The following is an 18,911-nucleotide window of genomic DNA, read 5'->3' as shown; positions in this document are numbered from 1 at the left end:
GAGATCCTTGTGATAAACAGCATGAATTCGTCCGAGGTCTGCACACCCAGGTGCAGTTCAAATTACCACAACAGGCAACCAAATGACGAACAAGAGAGCAGAGCAACAAACGTTCTGAGCCAGGAATTTTTACAGAACAAAAGCCCAGAGCAAGATGGCTCCCTTCTCCAGAAACTGGAGCGATAAAAACGTCAACGCTCAGGGGCCGTGTAAGGGCCGGGTCTCGCCCCGGGCTACAAGCCGGCCAAACTCACGTGCGCTGGGACGTCCAATGAGTGCTGTAGTTAGACTCCACCCCCGGTTTCCGCCGCTCCTTGTGCACATGCGCCTTAAGTGCGCAAGGGGATACAAGTTGCGCAGGCGCGGCAGGCCCCTCCTCTCACGCAACTGACGCAAGGACACTGTAATCGGTTCGTAATTTATCCGTGTGACCTTGTCTTTCCTGCCGCTGAGGACCGGAGCTATCCAAAGTGATGCCTTTATACCTCGCTTAGCCCCCTCGCCGCTCACTGAGCCCAGACCTGTTGCAGCCGAAACAAAAGGACACAGTTTTTCCAGACATCGTGCTGCGATGCCTAATAGCTACATGTCCTAACTCCGGGAGTGGCTGTCCCGTACTCTCTGGTCAGGCAGCACCAGTAGCGCCTCAGCGGAAGAGTGGTCCTCTAGGCCGCAGCAACTAACCCCCGCCCCCCCGACCCCACGTGGTTGGAGGTTTCCAGAAGCGCTACCGCTGGGGCGCCGCGCAGCTCTTGGCCGTCCGAACGCGTTTGCCGCTTCGTACTTTCACCATCTAGCGCCATGATAAGTGCTAGCCGAGCCGCGGCAGCTCGTCTTGTCGGCGCCGCAACCTCCCGGGGCCCCACAGCCGCGCGCCACAAGGTAGGGAATAGCTGGGTCTTCTCCGAGGGGCTCACGGCCTTGACCTCATGCTGCAGGCCTCGCCCTTCAGGCGCAGAATTCTCCCGCACAGATCAGGATGGTGGGAAGAAGATAAACAGCTTTCATTAATCAGTGCTGCCGTTGCAAGGTCTAACTCAGGATTGTGCTTCCATGTTTCGGGTTCTGCTGAGTCACACCTCTTAAAGGAGTATAGTTTTATTCTAGGAAGTAGCGGATAGTGTTTCTGACGGTCCTTTAAGTGGCTGATGACACGGTTTTGGTCTTGGGGGCGAGAGACGCAGTTTTAGTTGGGAGGGAACATTTGTTGTGGGTTCCGTTTCCATCTACAAGTCGAAGGGTGATTCTTCGCCTCCTCTTAAAATTTGTGCGCGAAGACCCCGTTGTTACGGTGAAAAGAAAGAAGGAAAGTATCTTAGTAAAGTGAAAGCCAAGCACAGATTTTCTTTCTTAGGAACATTGGTCTGTAGTTCTCCCAAAATTTTTTGGCGTAAGATTGTCCTTTCTTGTTATTTCAGGAAAAATAAAACCAGGAAATGGTCATGGAGTAGTTGCTTATTCTGTAAGACTGAACAGGTTTTCGGAGAACAGGACCTGGTCTCCTCTCTGCACTCACCATGGGGTTTAAAAAAAAAAAAAAAAAAAGGCTTAGGAGTAGCCTGTGATTAGGTTTAATCCTGGTTTGAGGCCACTCCCGAAATTTTTTTCTAAACGACTCCCCAGGATTGCCAGTCCTGGTCCCCTTAAGGTGCTAGGTTGGGAAATGTCTCTGAGCAACTTACATTTGCAGCTGTGAGCACACCTAGTAGGGTTTAGATACCTGTACACTGCTGCTGAGTATGAAATTGAGAAGTGTCCGAGTAGTGTCTTGTAAGATAGTGATTCTCAACGGGGAACAATTTTGCCTTCTGAGGTGATGTCTGGTAATGTCTGGACATGATTTGTTAAAATTTGGGGGCCAACTGGCTTCTAGCAGTAGAGGCCAAGGATGCGGTTAAACATCCTACAATGCACAGAACAGCTGCTTGCAACAAAAATTTGGTTCATAAGTCAGCAGTGCCAAGGTTCAGAAATCAGTAGTGCTAAGTTGAGAAACCCCATTATAATTGAAGACGATTTTATGTGGGTGGGGGGGCTCCATCTTATTTGGAAATTCATATGCAATTAAATTTTCTTCTATTTAATAGAAGATAAAAGATAATAACAATATCTTTTATATATAAGTTCATCTTTTCAGGTTACGGTTACCAGAATGAGGGTTCAGACTTTGTGTTCTTCAGAAGGATAATGGGAACAGGCTCAAGTTTTCATATTTGTTGATTCATTTTTATCTTTCTTCTTTTTTTTTTTTTAGGATGGCTGGAATGGCCTTAGTCATGAAGCTTTTAGAATTGTTTCAAGGCGGGACTATGCGTAAGTATAACTTCGTTTCCTTTGAGAGGTAATAAATATTAAATCCTAGAATGGTGGTCTCTAAACTTGTGCTTAACTCTTCCATGAAGAAAAAAGTGACACATTTCTTATAAGTTACAGATTATTTAATGCACAGCTATTTACGCACAAGTTCTGGTGTATCCCTGCAACCGTTCTGGAGACCACTATTATGATAACATTAACTGTAGCGTTATTTTAAATGTCTTTTAGATCAGAAGCAATCAAGGGAGCAGTTGTTGGTATTGATTTGGGCACTACCAACTCCTGTGTGGCGGTTATGGAAGGTAAACAAGCAAAGGTGAGCATGTTTGGAAGCTCTGGATCATATAGTAGTAGTTAATACCCAGTCTGGAATTCTGTGTCCTTCAGCTTAGATGAGGGACTTTTTAAGATTTTATTTATTAGTCAGAGGGGAGAGGGCACAAGCAGGGTCAACGGCAGAGGGAGATTCAAGCTCCCCGCTGAGCAAGGAGCCCAGTGTGGGTCTCGATCCCAGGACCTTGGGATCATGACCTGAGCCCAAAGCAGACACTTAACCAACTGAGCCACCGAGGCATCCTGATAAGGGACATTTTTAAAGCTGTTTTTAAGAATCTTTTGAGGTGAACCTTTGTTCTTAATTGCAAGGTGCTGTAAAATGAATGGATTTAACTTGCAGGATTTAATTATGTCCTGCTGTAGAGGTAGAACTATTAGGTTACCATTAGGACCAATTTGGATGACTTGCTCTGTGGATTATTTCTATCATCCGAGTCATGCATTTCTATAAGTCTTGAACCAAGGAGGTGCAGGAAGAGTTCAGAAGCAAGTGAAGCTCCACATAATGGGTAGGCTGCATCTTAGGAACTCTTGCTGTGATACAGGGAAGGACCTCATTGGTTTGTTCATAAAACCTTTAGTCCCACTGGGTTCTTCTCAAGATGCAGAGCACCTGGGATTCCTGAATTGTTATTTTGGCAGGTTTTGTTTTGTTTTGTTTTGTTTTTTAAATGCCTGAGACTTGGAGGCAGCATGAAAAAATTTAGTAGTAGATTTTTTTATTTTTATTTTTTAAGATTTTATTTATTTGACAGAGCATAAGCAGGGGGAGCTGCAGAGGGAGAGGTAGAAGCAGACTTCCCACTGAGGAGGGAGCCAGACATGGGGATTAAAGCCAGAACCCCAAGATCATGATCTGAGCCAAAGGCAGACACTTAACTGACTGAGCCATCCAGTTGCCCCTAGAAGTAGATTTAATTCCCTATACTGGCAGAAAGCATACCTTGTTCCAGGATCTTACTGTGAAAGATTTGATTTCTATTTATTTTTCCATTCTTTTGTTTTTAGTTATCACTTGTTTCAAAGTAAAGGACTGACAATACTTTAGGGGCGCCTGGGTGACTCATTTGGTTAAGTGTTCAGCTCAGGTCATGGTGTCAGGGTTGTGCGATCGAGCCCCACATCGGTTCTGCACTCAGCTGAGTGTGTGTGTGTATGATAATTTTTTTTTTTTAAAGTAAAAATACTTTAAACATGTACCTGACATAGTGGTTACTATGTCAGCATTCACAGAGCAGAAAAGCATGCCCATTAGTACTGTTCTTGAACATTTGTTTCACGATAAGGCAGGTGTTTTGTCTTAAAATGATTGGTAAAAGAGACTGGTGGTAGTGACTGGACCTCATTCTCTCTCTGTCTTTGGGAGTTTTAGGTGTTAGAGAATGCTGAAGGTGCCAGAACCACCCCTTCAGTTGTGGCCTTTACAGCAGATGGTGAGCGACTTGTTGGCATGCCGGCCAAGCGACAGGCTGTCACCAACCCAAACAACACATTCTATGCCACCAAGCGTCTCATTGGCCGGCGATATGATGATCCTGAAGTACAGAAAGATATGTGAGTAATAGGAAAAGCATAATTAACTCCCAGAGGCCACACAAAAAAATCTTTTCAGCAAGATTCTTAGAGCATCTTCTCCTGGTATTTTTATACGTTGTCTGTGGAGGCATGTCCTGCACCTACCAAAAGAGTATTTCCTTCAAAAAAAATTCTTTTGCCTTCACATAATAGGTCTTTGCTATGTACTGACACGATGGGAAGATTTAGCTAGTCATTTATGGACGACATAAATTGGTGTATTTATGGTAGAGAGAGGCAAGGTAGATAGTGGCATAGGGTTCATCGTGTGCTGATCAGCTAGGATTTCCAAGGTTTGTCCATGGTTACAGCATGTATCAGTACTTCATTCCTTTTTATGGCCAGATATTATTCCTTTGTATGGATATACTGTTGACCCTTAAACAGCACGGGATTGTGGTGCTGAACCTTGATGCAGTTGAACATCCATATATAAATTTTGACTACCCAGAAAGTTAGCTACTAATAGCCTGCTGTTAATCAGAAACCTTACTGATAACTAACATAGCCCAGTTAACACCCACTTTGTATGTTATAAAGTACGTTAGAGTAAAAAGAAAGTTAAAAAGTCATAAGGAGGAGGAACTCTTTGTAGCATTATATTTACCCAAAAATATCCGCATATAGGTGGACCAGTGCATTTAGAACCCATGTTTAGGGGCAAGCGTATACAACATTTGTTTATCCATTAGTCAGTTAATGGACATCTGGAGCTATTACTAGTACTACCATAGGTGTGCCCAGTCAAAACAACATATGACTTGCTCTTGTGGGTCTTGGGTTAAACTCCATGTTGGTTGTAGAGATTACTAAAAATAACTTGAGAGAAAGAATACTGCCATAAACATTTGTGTACAGGCTTTTGTAAGAATCTGTTTTCATTTCTCTCAGGTAGATACCTAGTAATGGACTTGCTGGGTCATTGGTAACTCTCCAACCATTGCCAGAGTAGCTGCACAGATCTTTTGTTCAGCAGGAAATAATGTTCGGGTTTCACCAGGATGTTTTTACATGTTATTGGTTACTTTCTAAAGGTTTTCATTAAATGGATTCCTGCCAAGTTTTTGTTTGTTGGCCATGGATCTCTTGGGATGGAGGATGGGCATTCAAGAAATATGATAGCCTTGTCATGGTAGGTTGTACAGGCACATTTTTTCAAATGCAATTTTTGTGTCTTTCAGTAAAAATGTGCCCTTTAAAATTGTCCGTGCCTCCAATGGAGACGCCTGGGTTGAAGCTCATGGAAAACTCTATTCTCCAAGTCAGATTGGAGCGTTCGTGTTGATGAAGATGAAAGAGACTGCAGGTGAGAAGATTTAGTTCCTATCTGGGAAAGTTTGAAGAACTGGATGGTTTCTCACTTACATACCTCGGTGTCCCTTGGATGAGTCTGTGGTGGTTGTTAGACAGAAAACCTAGAAATGGCAAAACTGTTCCTCCTCACACATTCCTACATAATGAATTTATCTTCAAAGTTTTCCTAATGGTGGTTTAGCTTTTTCAGTATAGACGGGTGGTATTCTGTATTGAAAGACAAAAGACTACACATTAATCTTTGAGCTCTGCTAAGTAAAACTTAAAACTTCCCAATTGGAGAAACTAGTGGCTGTTTTAAGTCTAAGAATAGGTCATTATAGCTGGGGAATCTTCACTATAATGTTAAAGGTGAGATACTGGGTTTTCAGCCACTATCTTTAATTGGAATGTTTTCTGCGAGCTCTCTCTTGGTGTTAGGTCAGATGCAAAGAAACTTAAGAGTTGTCTATGGCTCCAAGAGGATAACACAAGTTGTTAGCCTACATGAGTAATTCTCTTAACTGTTTCATCTGACAGAGTCTCAGGATTTTTTTTTCATTCTTTAATTATTTTCCAGAAAATTATTTGGGGCATACAGCAAAAAATGCTGTGATCACTGTTCCAGCTTATTTCAATGACTCTCAGAGACAGGTGAGTTCAGTTGGTTTTCTTATTCAGGAAATAAGTGGTACTTAGGACACACAGTGGAAAATGCTTTTTTCTTTTCCTTTAGGCCACTAAAGATGCTGGCCAGATATCTGGACTAAATGTGCTTCGAGTAATTAATGAACCCACAGCTGCTGCTCTGGCCTACGGTCTAGACAAATCAGAAGACAAAATGTAAGTTTGTGTAGTAAACTCATTCGTGGAACCATGAAAGTACTGGGCTGTGGTCATTTTTTTTTTTTCTTGGTATTCATATTGTCAAGTATTTATTTAAAATAGTGTTTGGGGACATCTAGCTGGCCCAGTCAGGAGACCATGTCACTCTTGATCTCAGGATTATGAATTCAAGCCCAAGTTGGTTGCTGAGACTGCTTTTTAAAAAAAAAAAAAAAAAAAAAAAAAAAACAGGTGATGGAGTCCCGTCAATTTTGCCTTTAAAAACGTAATTCATCTCTATTTATAAATAGCTATAAGGGCCACGTAGTAAAACACCTGCCATATGGGCAGTTATCCAATTTCATTATTACGCTTAAGGGGAAATCATCAAGTTTATGTTGGTTTAGTTATTAAAATTAATACTTTAGTGGCATGTGTTGTTCCTTAAGGTCTTCTTTTTTTTTTTTCTAGCATTGCTGTATATGATTTAGGTGGTGGAACTTTTGATATTTCTATCCTGGAAATTCAGAAAGGTGTATTTGAGGTGAAGTCCACCAATGGAGATACGTTCTTAGGTGGTGAAGACTTTGACCAGGCCTTGCTACGACACATTGTGAAGGAATTCAAAAGAGAGGTTGGTTCCCATTATAATTAATATGTAGACATTGGGATGTTGAGAATTTTCTTTATCCACATGGCTGTTTGCTTTATGACTTTTTGACCTTAATAGAACATTGGCTAAACACTGAAACAATTGCATTTCAGTTCAGTTGCAATTGCATTGCATTTCATGGGTGGAATGAAATATTCTGATTATTGTAGCTTCATCTTGGGAATAAACAGATTAAGAAGGATATGGTACTCTGTATAATATTGGCAGAGGAATTCTGGGAACTCCTGTCTTAAGCCAGAACCCAGTGGTTGGAAAGAACTGATTTGGATCGCCCTCTGTCTCCAGGCACAGATAGCCTTTACAGAATAAGGTTTCTTTTCCTTACAGATTTTTAAGGGCAGTAAGTGATTCGTGCTTATTTATAAAGGGATGGATCTGTTTTATGTTGTTAACATTATCACTGTATCTTAAAATAGTATTTATCAGCTTGCTAATGCTAGTATTTTGTGTTTTCATTTTGTAGACGGGGGTTGATTTAACCAAAGACAACATGGCACTTCAGAGGGTTCGGGAAGCTGCTGAGAAGGCTAAGTGTGAACTCTCTTCATCTGTGCAGGTGGGATGTGGAAAAATCCCAACAGTCTTGATGTTTTCTGTTTTCAGCCTTAATTTATTTGAATTCTATGTTCTAATTTGCATGATGTCCGTCTGATCTTTTTATACTTTGCTGGTTGGTGTAAAAGCCCTCCATGAACAAAGGAGCAGTACTTCTTTAAGGATGAGCCAGAATTTGTTAACCACCCAAATAAGAGGTTTTCTGTACCGGAGCCAAAACATAATGATGATCTGAATTACATTGAATACATTTTATTTGCCTTAAGGGCACTGATTTTAAGATCTAGACTAGTAGCATACAAAATTAGAGTCACTGGCCTAGAAATAATAGGACCCTCTAAGAACTGCTATTGTCTTCATTTCAGATAGCCCTTCAGGTGAGTCTCTGATTGTCTAGTTTAATTATTTGGATCAGCAGTCCAGAAAGTGAGCTATGAAACCTGGCTGAAGGCTGGGGTATAGATACTTGTGTACATTTCTTTTAGCATCAGAGTTGCTCAGCACCTATAGAAGGGGTCAGCATGTGGTATCCAGTCCTTCTCAAAAGGTGAAGCTTTAGTTTGCCATAACCACTGAGAACAACTATATAAAGCATGTTAGCTCTGGGTCAGAGAGGCAACAAGATGGAAGGCAGGAGATCTGTTTCTGGGATCTCTGGTGGCAGCAGGAAAGCCTTAACCCATCACTACTTTAGTAGTTAATTTGATCATATACATTGGGTTATCCAGTGGGGGGAAACCCAGATTTTTTTTTTTTTTTTTTCAGATGTGGATTTTTAAAAAGTTTTTTAAAGTAGCTGTGAAGAGTGACAAAGTACAGAGTCATCCATAATTACGGTGTTGCTTTGTCCCTGCTGTCATACAGAGTGGCAGAATTTTGCAATGTGATGGTTAGGATTAGAGTTGGAATACATGACACTTCTTTGGAGGTAGAGGTTGGTTTTTAGTGTGATTCTTACTGATAAGCATTTGGATTCTAGCATTTTGCTGGTAAAGCAGAGTGTGTTGAGCATTTTTGCACATTAATGTTTGTGCATGTTTACTTAGAGATTAGTAGAACGAATTCCTAGAAGCATCACCTTCATGAGGTTTACAGTGTGTTATAGAGGTTTTTTGTTTTGTTTTGTTTTTTTAAGATTTATTTAGAGAGCACGTTGTGGGGTAGGGGGAGAGAGCAAATCCCACCCACGCAGATTGCCCGCTGAGTACGAAGCTCAGTGCAGGGCTCCATTCCAGGACTGAGATTACGAGCCAAAATCAAGAGTCAGATGCACAACCAACTGAGCCATCCAGGCACCCCAAAGATATAAATTAGGACATCATATTAATAACTAGTCAAGCCAGAATTAATGTGATTTAAGAGTGGCCCTGTAGGGGTGCCTGGGTGGCTCAGTGGGTTAAGCCTCTGCCTTCCGCTCGGGTCATGATCTCAGGGTCCTGGGATCGAGCCCCACATTGGGCTCTCTGCTCGGTAGGGAGCCTGCTTCTCCCTCTCTCTCTCTCTCTCTCTCTCTGCCTGCCTCTCTGCCTACTTGTGATATCTCTGTCAAATAAATAATTTTTTTTTAAATCTTAAAAAAAAAAACAAGCGTGGCCCTGTGGACAGAATGGTGGGATTCAAGTCCTTTTTCATTACTTAATAGCTGTGTGGCCTTAATAAATTATTTAACATTTCTGTTCTCTTATCTCTAAAATGAGGACAATAGTGCTTTCTCCCTTAGAGTTATGAGGATTCCTAAATTGATACATGGTTAGGACGTGTCTTAAGTAGTAGTCTGAATTAAGTTATTGGGGCACATGGGTGGCTCAGTCAGTTAAGCGTCTGCCTTCGGCTCAGATCATGAGACCAGGCTTCTGGGATCAAGCCCCACATTGGGCTCCCTGCTTAGTAGGGAGCTTGCTTCTCCCTCTCCCCCTGCTTGTGTGTACACGTGCACTTTCTCTCTGTCTCGAAATTTTTAAATAAAAAAGTTAATGTGGTAAAAAAGCAAAGTTAGATTTATAATTGTAAGAGAAACCTGAAAAAGGTGTTTGACCTAACAAGGGGAGTTTCTGAAAGATGTTCGTAAGAGCAGGACAAAGGGTCAAGTAAATAACGAGGCTCTGGGGTAAAGACCTGAGAAAGGGCTAGTAGTTTGAGAGCAGGCATGCTGAGAAAGTAGAATGTGAGAATAGAGGCTTTTTTATAGGTTTGGGATTTGGGTCTGTCCTGACAAGAGTGAGTATAAACCAGTGAAAACTTTTTTTGAGTGATCGCTACATCCAACATGGGGCTTAAACTCATGAGATCAAGAATCACACACACTGCCCCCTGAGCCAGTCAGGCACCCCTGTGAAAATCTAGGAGCAGTAATGTCAGATGTGGCTTATGACAAGTGCACTGGCAGAAGTGGAGTGGAGAATTGTTCTGGGTTAGGAGACATCCTGTGGCAGAGGCAGCTTGAGTGGGAGAACCTTGGGAAGCTAATGTGGACCTGGACTAGAGTGTGAGAAACTTGAATTTTTGAGAGACAAGGGACAAAACTTGGTCACAGACTGGTTTTAGAGGGTTGAGAGTCCTGGAGTTCAAATTGTCAACATATAGCAGAGAGAGAACTACATTAATAATGTCCATGTGAGGATTTTTTAAATTAAATTTTAGAATTCCATTTGTCAGTTGTACTGCCTGTATTTCAAGTGCTGAGCCATGTGTGACTAGTGGCTGCTGAATTAAACAGCACAAATACAGAGTATTGCCGCAGAAAGTTCTGTTGGATTTGTTTAGATCATTAATTTCTATTTTCTGATTTGGTTTATCAAAATTTTGCAAAGAAGGAAATTGTCCATGGTGTTCTTTAGCTGTACTCAGTATCACTCTTCTATAGAAGGGATGTATGTTTTAAGTCTGGCTATTAAGCATTTAAATGCCTAGGGTAGTTTACCTGATGATGATAGTTAAGGATTTGTTCTCTCTTAGTCTTTTTCCTGTTGGCGTTTCTTTGATGTGAAATTGGAAGGGGGTGGAAAGTAATTTTGTTCCTGAGGGTCTACCGTAGGACATGTGTTTCAGCATGATTAGTAAGTTTTGTTAGTCTAAATATTCTGAATGCAGGCCTTCTTAGGATTTGGGGTTTATTAAATAATAGCTATTACCTGCTATGGTTGTAGCAGTGTTTGCTGCTTACCATGAAGGTGATGGCAGTCAAGTCAGTCTTCAGAGTTACCTTTAGCATTTTTGTGTAGCTTTTGTACCATCTTCCTGAAACTTAGAAACCCCTGGCTTGGGGCAGGTTATTTGGTTCAAAGCATGCCTTTGAATTTTTTGTGTATGCATACATTGAGTTTTAGAAAACTTGGTGACTGAAAACAGTAGTGTGACTCCTAATGTATGTTTAGTGGGAGGACATTTCTTCATTTTCTACGTGGGGATTTTCCCTGCTCTTACGTTCTTCACTGTTTTTTTGGTTTTTTTTGTTTAAGATTTTATTTATTTGCAACAGAGAGCGCGAGAGTATAAGCAGGGGGAGCGGCAGGCAGAGAAGAAGCGTGCTCCCTGCTGAGCAAGATCCCAAAATTCTGGGATCCTGACCTGAGCTGAAGGCAGACACTTCACTAATTGAGCCACCCAGGCATCCCTACATTCTTCTTTGTTCATTATAGATTCTACATTTTTTGCCTCTGGAAGAGAAGAGCTTGAATCTTAAGGAGTCATTGTCTTTGGTAGCCATTCATTTAAACTGGGTCTCACTCTCCCTGTAACTTTGGAAGTCTTCATAAGTGGGAGTATGGTCTTATTTTAATTGAAATATATAAAGAAACATCACCACTATTGCTCTCCTTGCTTTCTTTGCAGACTGACATTAATTTGCCATATCTTACGATGGATGCTTCTGGACCCAAGCATTTGAATATGAAGCTGACTCGTGCTCAGTTCGAAGGGATTGTCACTGATCTAATCAGGAGAACCATTGCCCCATGCCAAAAAGCCATGCAAGATGCAGAGGTCAGCAAGAGTGACATCGGAGAAGTGATTCTTGTTGGTGGCATGACTAGGATGCCCAAGGTATGGATCCATGGAATCTTTGGCCTGGAAAAGCAGACAGGGCAAGCACATAATGTCTTCTCTGGACAAATCGTTTGTGTACGGACATGAATATGTGGCATTCCTGCCACAGTGACCTGAAAGGGCAACAGTGAGTTTGTTCTCTCACTAGAGTTCTTTTTTAGACTCTTTTGGACAGAGAGAGAGGGAACACAAGCAGGGAAAGGGAGAAGAAGGCTTCCTGCTGAGCAGGGAGCCCTATGTGGGGTTCAGTCCCAGGACCCTAGGATCATGACCTGAATCAAAGGCAGACACTTAACACCCAGGCACCCCAGCCTCTTTTTTAATTAAAGGTATCAGGAAAAGGATTGGGAAGGATGGGATGTCTTTGGGGTGGTAGCATGGAGGATCCTGAACTTCATTTTGGGGAGTAGTTTTAGAAATGAAACACCTGAACTTCATTTTGGGGAGTATTTTTAGAAATGAAACAAAGTTTGACATCAGAGATAGCTTAAAACCTTGGTACTGTCTAGCTCTAGGGGCAGTTTTGGACAGGAATGTCTTCGCACCATGGTGTTTAGGCTTCTGGCTGCATCTCTTCAACAAGGATTTGTGCAGTGATGCATTTTATCAACACATCATTCTGATAAGACAGGTGTGGAAAACAAATGACTGAGCACAGAACCTGTTGACGATGCAGTTCTTGGCTGTATAGCTTGATTAGAATTTTCATGGGCCTTGATAGAAATTTTCCTTTGTTGTTCCTGGGCTTAGGAGAATATGCACAGAATAAATTTGGAGAAACAGAATAAATTTGGAGAAAAAGAAGCTTTGAGGGGCGCCTAGGTGGCTCAGTGGGTTAAAGCCTCTGCCTTCGGCTCAGGTCATGATCCCAGGGTCCTGGGATCGAGCCCCACATCGGGCTCTCTGCTCGCCAGGGAGCCTGCTTCCCTTCCTCTCTCTCTGCCTGCCTCCTCTCTGCCTATTTGTGATCTCTGTCTGTCAAATAAATAAATAAAATCTTAAAAAAAAAAAAAAAGTAGAAGCAGCTTTGAATCAGGAAGAGATCTTTAGGTTAACAAATTATCCCAGATGCTATTTAAGTAGCACTTTTTCTGAGCATTAATAAAAGAAGCAGGAAGAACATGCCTCACATTAGCACCAGTGTTGAATTACTGAATTAACCACTACTGCTTTTAAGTTGATCTGTAGAAGAGGAATTAGACTATAACTAAATCCTGGTGTCTTACACCCTCTGTTTCTTCTTTTTTCTGGTGGTTGGTGTTTTTTAAGTAAATTCCATGCTTAGCATGGAGCTCAACACTGGACTGGAACTCATGATCCTGAGATCAAGACCTGTGCTGAGATCAAGAGTTGGACACTTAACCAGTTGAGCCACCCAGTCACCCCATGCACCCTCTGTTGCTTTTTTTTTTCTTTTTAAGATTTTATTGTTTGAGAGAATGAGCACATGAGCTTTGGGAGGAACATAGGGAGAGGGACAAGCAGACTCTGCACCAAATGCGGAGCCCAATGCAGCTGATCCCAGAACCCTAAGGTCATGACCTGAACCAAAACCAAGAGTCTGAGGAAATCAAGAGTTTGATGCTCAACCGACTGTGCCATCCAGGCACCCCTTTACCCTCTTTCTAATTTAATGTGTTGTATGGGAAACCTAGTAACAAAACTTAGATTTTTCTCGTATCTTTTTTCCAAGATTTTTTTTCTTTTAATTTATTTGACAGACAGAGATCACAGTAGGCAGAGAGAGAGAGAGGAGGAAGCAGGCTCCCCCCACTGAGCAGAGAGCGTGACGCGGGGCTGGATCCCAGGACCCTAGGATCATGACCTGGGCAGAAAGGCAGAGGCTTTAACCCACTGAGCCACTCAGGCACACCGATTCTTCCCGTATCTTAAAAGGCTTAGGAATGGTAGTCAAGTAAAGTATTTGAGTATTACCCACTTGATACATTGAGGTCATTAAGAAAAACTCATATGAAATAGTAACTTGAGTAAATACTCTTTGATCTGAAGCAGCTCTTCCTGAGATTTGCTGTGATTTTGGGACACACTCTTCCCTTCTTGGGTAGTTGCCCTTAGTAGTTAGTGACAGGTTCTTTTATTTTTTATTTTTTTTATTTTTTTTGACGGCTTAGGTTCAGCAGACCGTACAGGATCTCTTTGGCCGAGCCCCAAGCAAAGCTGTAAACCCTGATGAGGCTGTGGCCATCGGAGCTGCCATTCAGGGAGGTGTATTAGCTGGTGATGTCACAGATGTGCTGCTCCTGGATGTCACTCCCCTGTCTCTGGGTATTGAGACTCTGGGAGGTGTTTTTACCAAACTTATCAACAGAAACACCACTATCCCAACCAAGAAAAGCCAGGTAAGGATCACCTACTCCTCCATTGTCCCAGAGATACGAGGGTCTGTGAGGGATGTGACTGCACCCCCCTTTTGTGAGCTTTTCCTAGAAAACTTCTTTTTGTCTTGGGAGTCCATACTAGTTGAATGTGGGTGCTAAGAATCTTGTGTTCTGTTCTCTTTTGTTGTTGTTCCTGAAAAAATTTTCTTTACGTGTCCGCCAGCACTGATTAGAGGGAGCGTATCAATCTTCTTCAGGGGATTAAAGTACCTTTGCAAAAAGGAGCCTCATCATTTGGGACTAAATTCCCTGTACTCCTCTGTTCTGAAAGGCAGTAAAAAGGAGGACATGGCCAAGATTAAGAGAATGTACTTGTTTTGTAGGTGAATGATGGGGTTCCTTAGATAGCAAGCAGGGCTACTTGGACAGTGCTCGCTCAAGCTTAGATTAAGAATTATTTCCCGCCTTTCCCAGTTTTGATGTTTTTCTGAAAAGCTGTTAATACTAAATGGATATTGCTCTTTGTTTAGTGATGTATTGCCAACACATCACGGAAGAGAACTATGGTGACTTTGCGTGACTGAGCATAAATAAAATGTTTGTTACCTGTTTCTTCAGATGAGCATGTTTCAGCATCTCACTTAATTAGCTCCTTTTGAGGCCGTTTACTAATGCATCTTTGTGTAGTGTATTTGCTTAGCTGAAACAATAGCTGTTGTACACTCTTTGTGCTACTCCTACTACAGTTCCCTGCAAAAACATAAATAAGTCTTTATTCTGAACATTGTGTGGATTGGGATTCTGAAGTGTTGAGATGTGAATTTCTTTCTTTGGTTTGCACTTTATATAAGGGAAGCAACCCAATCAGATTGCCAACCCAGGGAGTTTTTTTCTTCCTAGGTGTTTTCTACAGCTGCTGATGGTCAGACTCAAGTGGAGATTAAAGTGTGTCAGGGTGAGAGAGAGATGGCTGGAGACAACAAACTTCTTGGACAGTTTACTTTGGTAGGTATCACGAATCCTGGATACTGAACTCGTCATTCTTTTTCCATACAGTTAGACTACATTTTAATCCTTAATGATACCACAAAAAACTGCTAAAAACACATGGGGACCTAGTCTGTGTTACCTTGACTTCGATTTTTACCTGAAAGCCTTGCTTGTTATCTGATGTCTTAGGAACTTCATTAAGAAATTGATGAACACAAGAGCCAGCAAAATATAACAAAGTTAGGAAAAATCTCCAATTACTATTTAAAGACCTTTGATATTGGCTCTATTCAGCATTGTTATTGGTTCTTGGTGAGATGAACAGTGATGGAGATTTTTCCTCTCATTCACTGGTCCTCGGGTACATAAAGCCATGATGGCTACTTGCTGTCACAAAGCTATTTCAGGTAGCAATGAAATTACCACCCTTATTATAATTTGTGTTTTTTAGACATTTTATTTGTTCTTCCTAGGAACAAGTTTACTTGTTTACCCAGAAGACTATATAGATTTGGAAATAGAACACTGGACCTCTCATGAGAGGAGCTTAACTCCGTATATTTATTTATTTTAGATTGGAATTCCCCCAGCCCCTCGTGGAGTCCCTCAGATTGAAGTTACATTTGACATTGATGCCAATGGGATTGTACATGTTTCAGCAAAAGATAAGGGTACAGGACGTGAGCAGCAGAGTAAGTGTTTTTATTTATCCAACTGTAAGAGTAAGGCGAGGGACCTTGAAGTTGCTTTGTTTGAGAAACAGATCTTCTATGTTGTACATAGCTTTACCCCCACCCTTAGTGGAGGATGAATCCTCTTTGTTCCTTTTCTCCTTGGTTGGCAGATTCACATTAAACAGGTATGGCATAGGGGCGCCTGGGTGGCTCAGTGGGTTAAACAGGTATGGCGTTTATTACCCCAAATGGGCAGGCACTGGGCTTCTGGATCAGTGAAGTCTTGGGGAGGCAGGCAGGTCGGTTAATCTATGTATTTCAAGACCCTTGGTTTCCTTTTTTTTTTTTTTTTTTTTTAAGATTTTATTTATTTGACAGACACAGATCACAAGTAGTCAGAGGCAGGCACAGGGAGGGAGAAGCAGGCTCCCTGCTGAGCAGAGAGCCCGATGTGGGGCTTGATCCCAGGACCCTGAGATCATGACCTGAGCCAAAGGCAGAGGCTTACCCCACTGAGCCACCCAGGTGCCCCTCCTTTTTATATTATAAGGACAAGAGTATTCTTTTTATTACACATCAAAACTGGTTACTCTGTACAGGTGTATTCTTTTTCTTAATAAAATAAGCAGCAGATATTTGTACCTAAATAATAATAATAAGATGCCTTTTTTTCTCACTATAGTTGTGATCCAGTCTTCTGGTGGGTTAAGCAAAGATGATATTGAAAATATGGTTAAAAATGCAGAAAAGTATGCGGAAGAAGACCGGCGAAAGAAGGTAACTACTTTCTGCTCTTGCAGTTGGGAAGTGAAAGTGGGAATATGGATACATGAATCTATTTTTCCTCTCTCTTTGCTCATAACTTTTGTGTAGAATCCCTTTCTTATGCTCAGTCTTTCGGTATCAGAATTCTTATGTTCTCCAGTCCAGCTGTATTCACTTACAGACATCCTAGACTCTTTCAGACCACAATAACTTGGTTTTCTTTTTTTTACTCTGTAACTATATGTATCATTTAAGCATGTTGTCTAGCTTGGTGGGGACATTTAACCAACTCCTTGATTAGGAAGTCTTCATACTAAATTTCTGATTTTTCTTAGGAACGAGTTGAAGCTGTTAATATGGCTGAAGGAATTATTCATGACACGGAAACAAAAATGGAAGAATTCAAGGACCAATTGCCTGCTGATGAAGTGAGTCCTCTTTTAAAATAGTTAATGAAGTTAGGCATTGTCACCAATGGCAGTGAAGTGGGTTTTTTTGGTTTTTTTTAAGATTCTGTGTATTTGAGAGAGAGCAAGCACAAGCAGGGGGTAAGAGCAGAGGGAAAGGAAGAAGCAGACTCCCTGATGAGCAAGGAGCCCAATGTGTGGCTCATTCTGAGGACCGTGGGACTGTAACAGCCAAAGGCAGATGCTTAAACAACCAAGCACCCTTTTAAGTTTTTCTCCGTGAGTCTTGATAGGAATTCAGTGGTATTTTTTGTTTCTCAAGGCTTTTTATTCCCATTTTTCACAAAAACTTTGATTTGGGACCATTTTATAAATAAGGAAATGGAGATACAATTCTAAAGATGAGTTTAAAAAAACCCTAAAGATGAGTCCTCTATTGGTGATAGGAATTTTTTTTTTTTTTTTAAGATTTTATTTATTTATTTGTCAGAGAGAGAGGGAGAGAGAGTGAGCACAGGCAGACAGAATGGCAGGCAGAGGCAGAGGGAGAAGCAGGCTCCCCGCCAAGCACGGAGCCCGATGTGGGACTCGATCCCAGGACGCTGGGATCATGACCTGAGCCGAAGGCAGCTGCTTAACCAATTGAGCCACCCAGGCGTCCCGGTGATAGGAATTTCTTAATGTTTCTATTACTGCTACATAAAATGGCATAAGAAACCCAGAAAAAGAGTTTGGTTTTGTTTTTAAGTGCAATAAGCTAAAAGAAGAGATTTCCAAAATGAGGGAACTTCTGGCTCGGAAAGACAGCGAAACAGGAGAAAACATAAGGCAGGCGGCATCTTCCCTTCAGCAGGCATCACTGAAGCTCTTCGAAATGGCATACAAAAAGGTACAAGGGCTGAAGGGCACATCCCTAACTTGATCTTAATAGAACTGTTGATTACTGTTGTCACTGATGGCAGTCTACATGGCCATTTATATAGAACTGGGAGTACTGGAGTTGGAAATACTCTTACTGCATTCTTGACTCTGCATTGGGAGGGAGGGTGATAGCAGAGGGAGGGCTGCACAGAAACGCACCAATAATGTACAAGGAGGGAGGGAGAGTGGAACAGGCTAGATATGCCGCCTCCATTTTTTTAGTTTATCAAAGTACAAACTGTCAGACTTAATACTGAATGAGTTGCTCTCAAATATTTTAACAGATGGCATCTGAGCGAGAAGGCTCTGGAAGTTCTGGCACTGGGGAACAAAAGGAAGATCAAAAGGAGGAAAAACAGTAATAACAATAAACTTCGGAGTCAAAATATGACGCTTGGGAGTGAAGGGATTTCCTGAGCAGAAATGGGCAAAGTTCAGTCTTTTACTGTGTTTTTGCAGTATTCTATATATAATTTCCTTAATATGTAAATTTAGTGAGCATTAGCTAATGAGAATTTCAACCATACAAAGTTCATAGTACTCTGTCATTTTTCAGCAGCATGTAAAGGGTAGGGAGGGGGGACGATTTATGGATGATTATTGAAACAATGTTTTGTGCATTAGTACCCATATCTTCAAGAGGTGAAACTACCTCGAAACATAATAATGAAGGTAGTCAGCCATAGACCTGGAATGAGATCATATGGGGGATGGGATCCTTCTAGTTAACTGAGAACTACTATACCAGCCTGTTACGTATGTACAAGGTATTTTTTAACTGAGGCCTTGTAAGGCAACCCAGCTGTGTCACATTGGGAGGTAGGGCAGGAGTAGCTAGATCAGTGGAAAAATAGCTGTAATATACAGCTTTAAAATAGGGCTCCCTAACTTCCCTTAGGCATATTTTTCTAGCTGTCTTCTGTTTGTGTCTGACACTTGTGTCCTTGTTGATTTTTTTTTTTTTTTTGATCCATTCTGGGTTTCTTTTTTTTTAAATAAATACGAGAAGCATCTTGATCTCTTGTTTTTGAGGAGTGATGCTCTTGAGATTTAGCTTCAGGAATAGGACATGAATCCTACTTCCCAATTCCCTGACCTAACAAGTCACTCAGGTTTCTAACACTGGCCAAAATTCAGGATTTGGAAGGGCTGGTATGATGAAATATTACTATCAAGGACACGCCATCAGGATTTGACT

At 41.5% G+C, this 18,911-nt stretch overlaps 1 protein-coding gene and 1 non-coding gene across 2 annotated transcripts; both read left to right on the top strand.

Annotated features, from left to right (window-relative positions):
• Positions 1-689: 689 nt before the first annotated feature.
• HSPA9 (heat shock protein family A (Hsp70) member 9) lies at positions 690-18,101 on the top strand. The gene is made up of 17 exons (XM_032837785.1): positions 690-882; positions 2,255-2,313; positions 2,545-2,632; positions 4,025-4,206; positions 5,409-5,533; positions 6,101-6,174; positions 6,257-6,363; positions 6,817-6,979; positions 7,482-7,574; positions 11,405-11,614; positions 13,750-13,977; positions 14,857-14,961; positions 15,521-15,638; positions 16,303-16,397; positions 16,721-16,813; positions 17,541-17,681; positions 17,998-18,101. Exons 1-17 carry the CDS (start codon positions 802-804, stop codon positions 18,073-18,075), a joined length of 2,040 nt encoding a protein of 679 aa, XP_032693676.1. The 5' UTR covers positions 690-801; the 3' UTR covers positions 18,076-18,101.
• On the top strand, positions 12,206-12,274 carry LOC116855239. Its single transcript, XR_004380311.1, has one exon. It is a non-coding gene; the product is annotated as a small nucleolar RNA SNORD63 (small nucleolar RNA).
• Positions 18,102-18,911: the final 810 nt, after the last annotated feature.

Source organism: Lontra canadensis, unplaced genomic scaffold (assembly GCF_010015895.1).
Source record: "Lontra canadensis isolate GAN:19392208 unplaced genomic scaffold, GSC_riverotter_1.0 scaffold99, whole genome shotgun sequence".
NCBI classification, from domain to species: domain Eukaryota; kingdom Metazoa; phylum Chordata; class Mammalia; order Carnivora; family Mustelidae; genus Lontra; species Lontra canadensis.
This window is presented reverse-complemented; position numbering and strand designations above follow the sequence as displayed.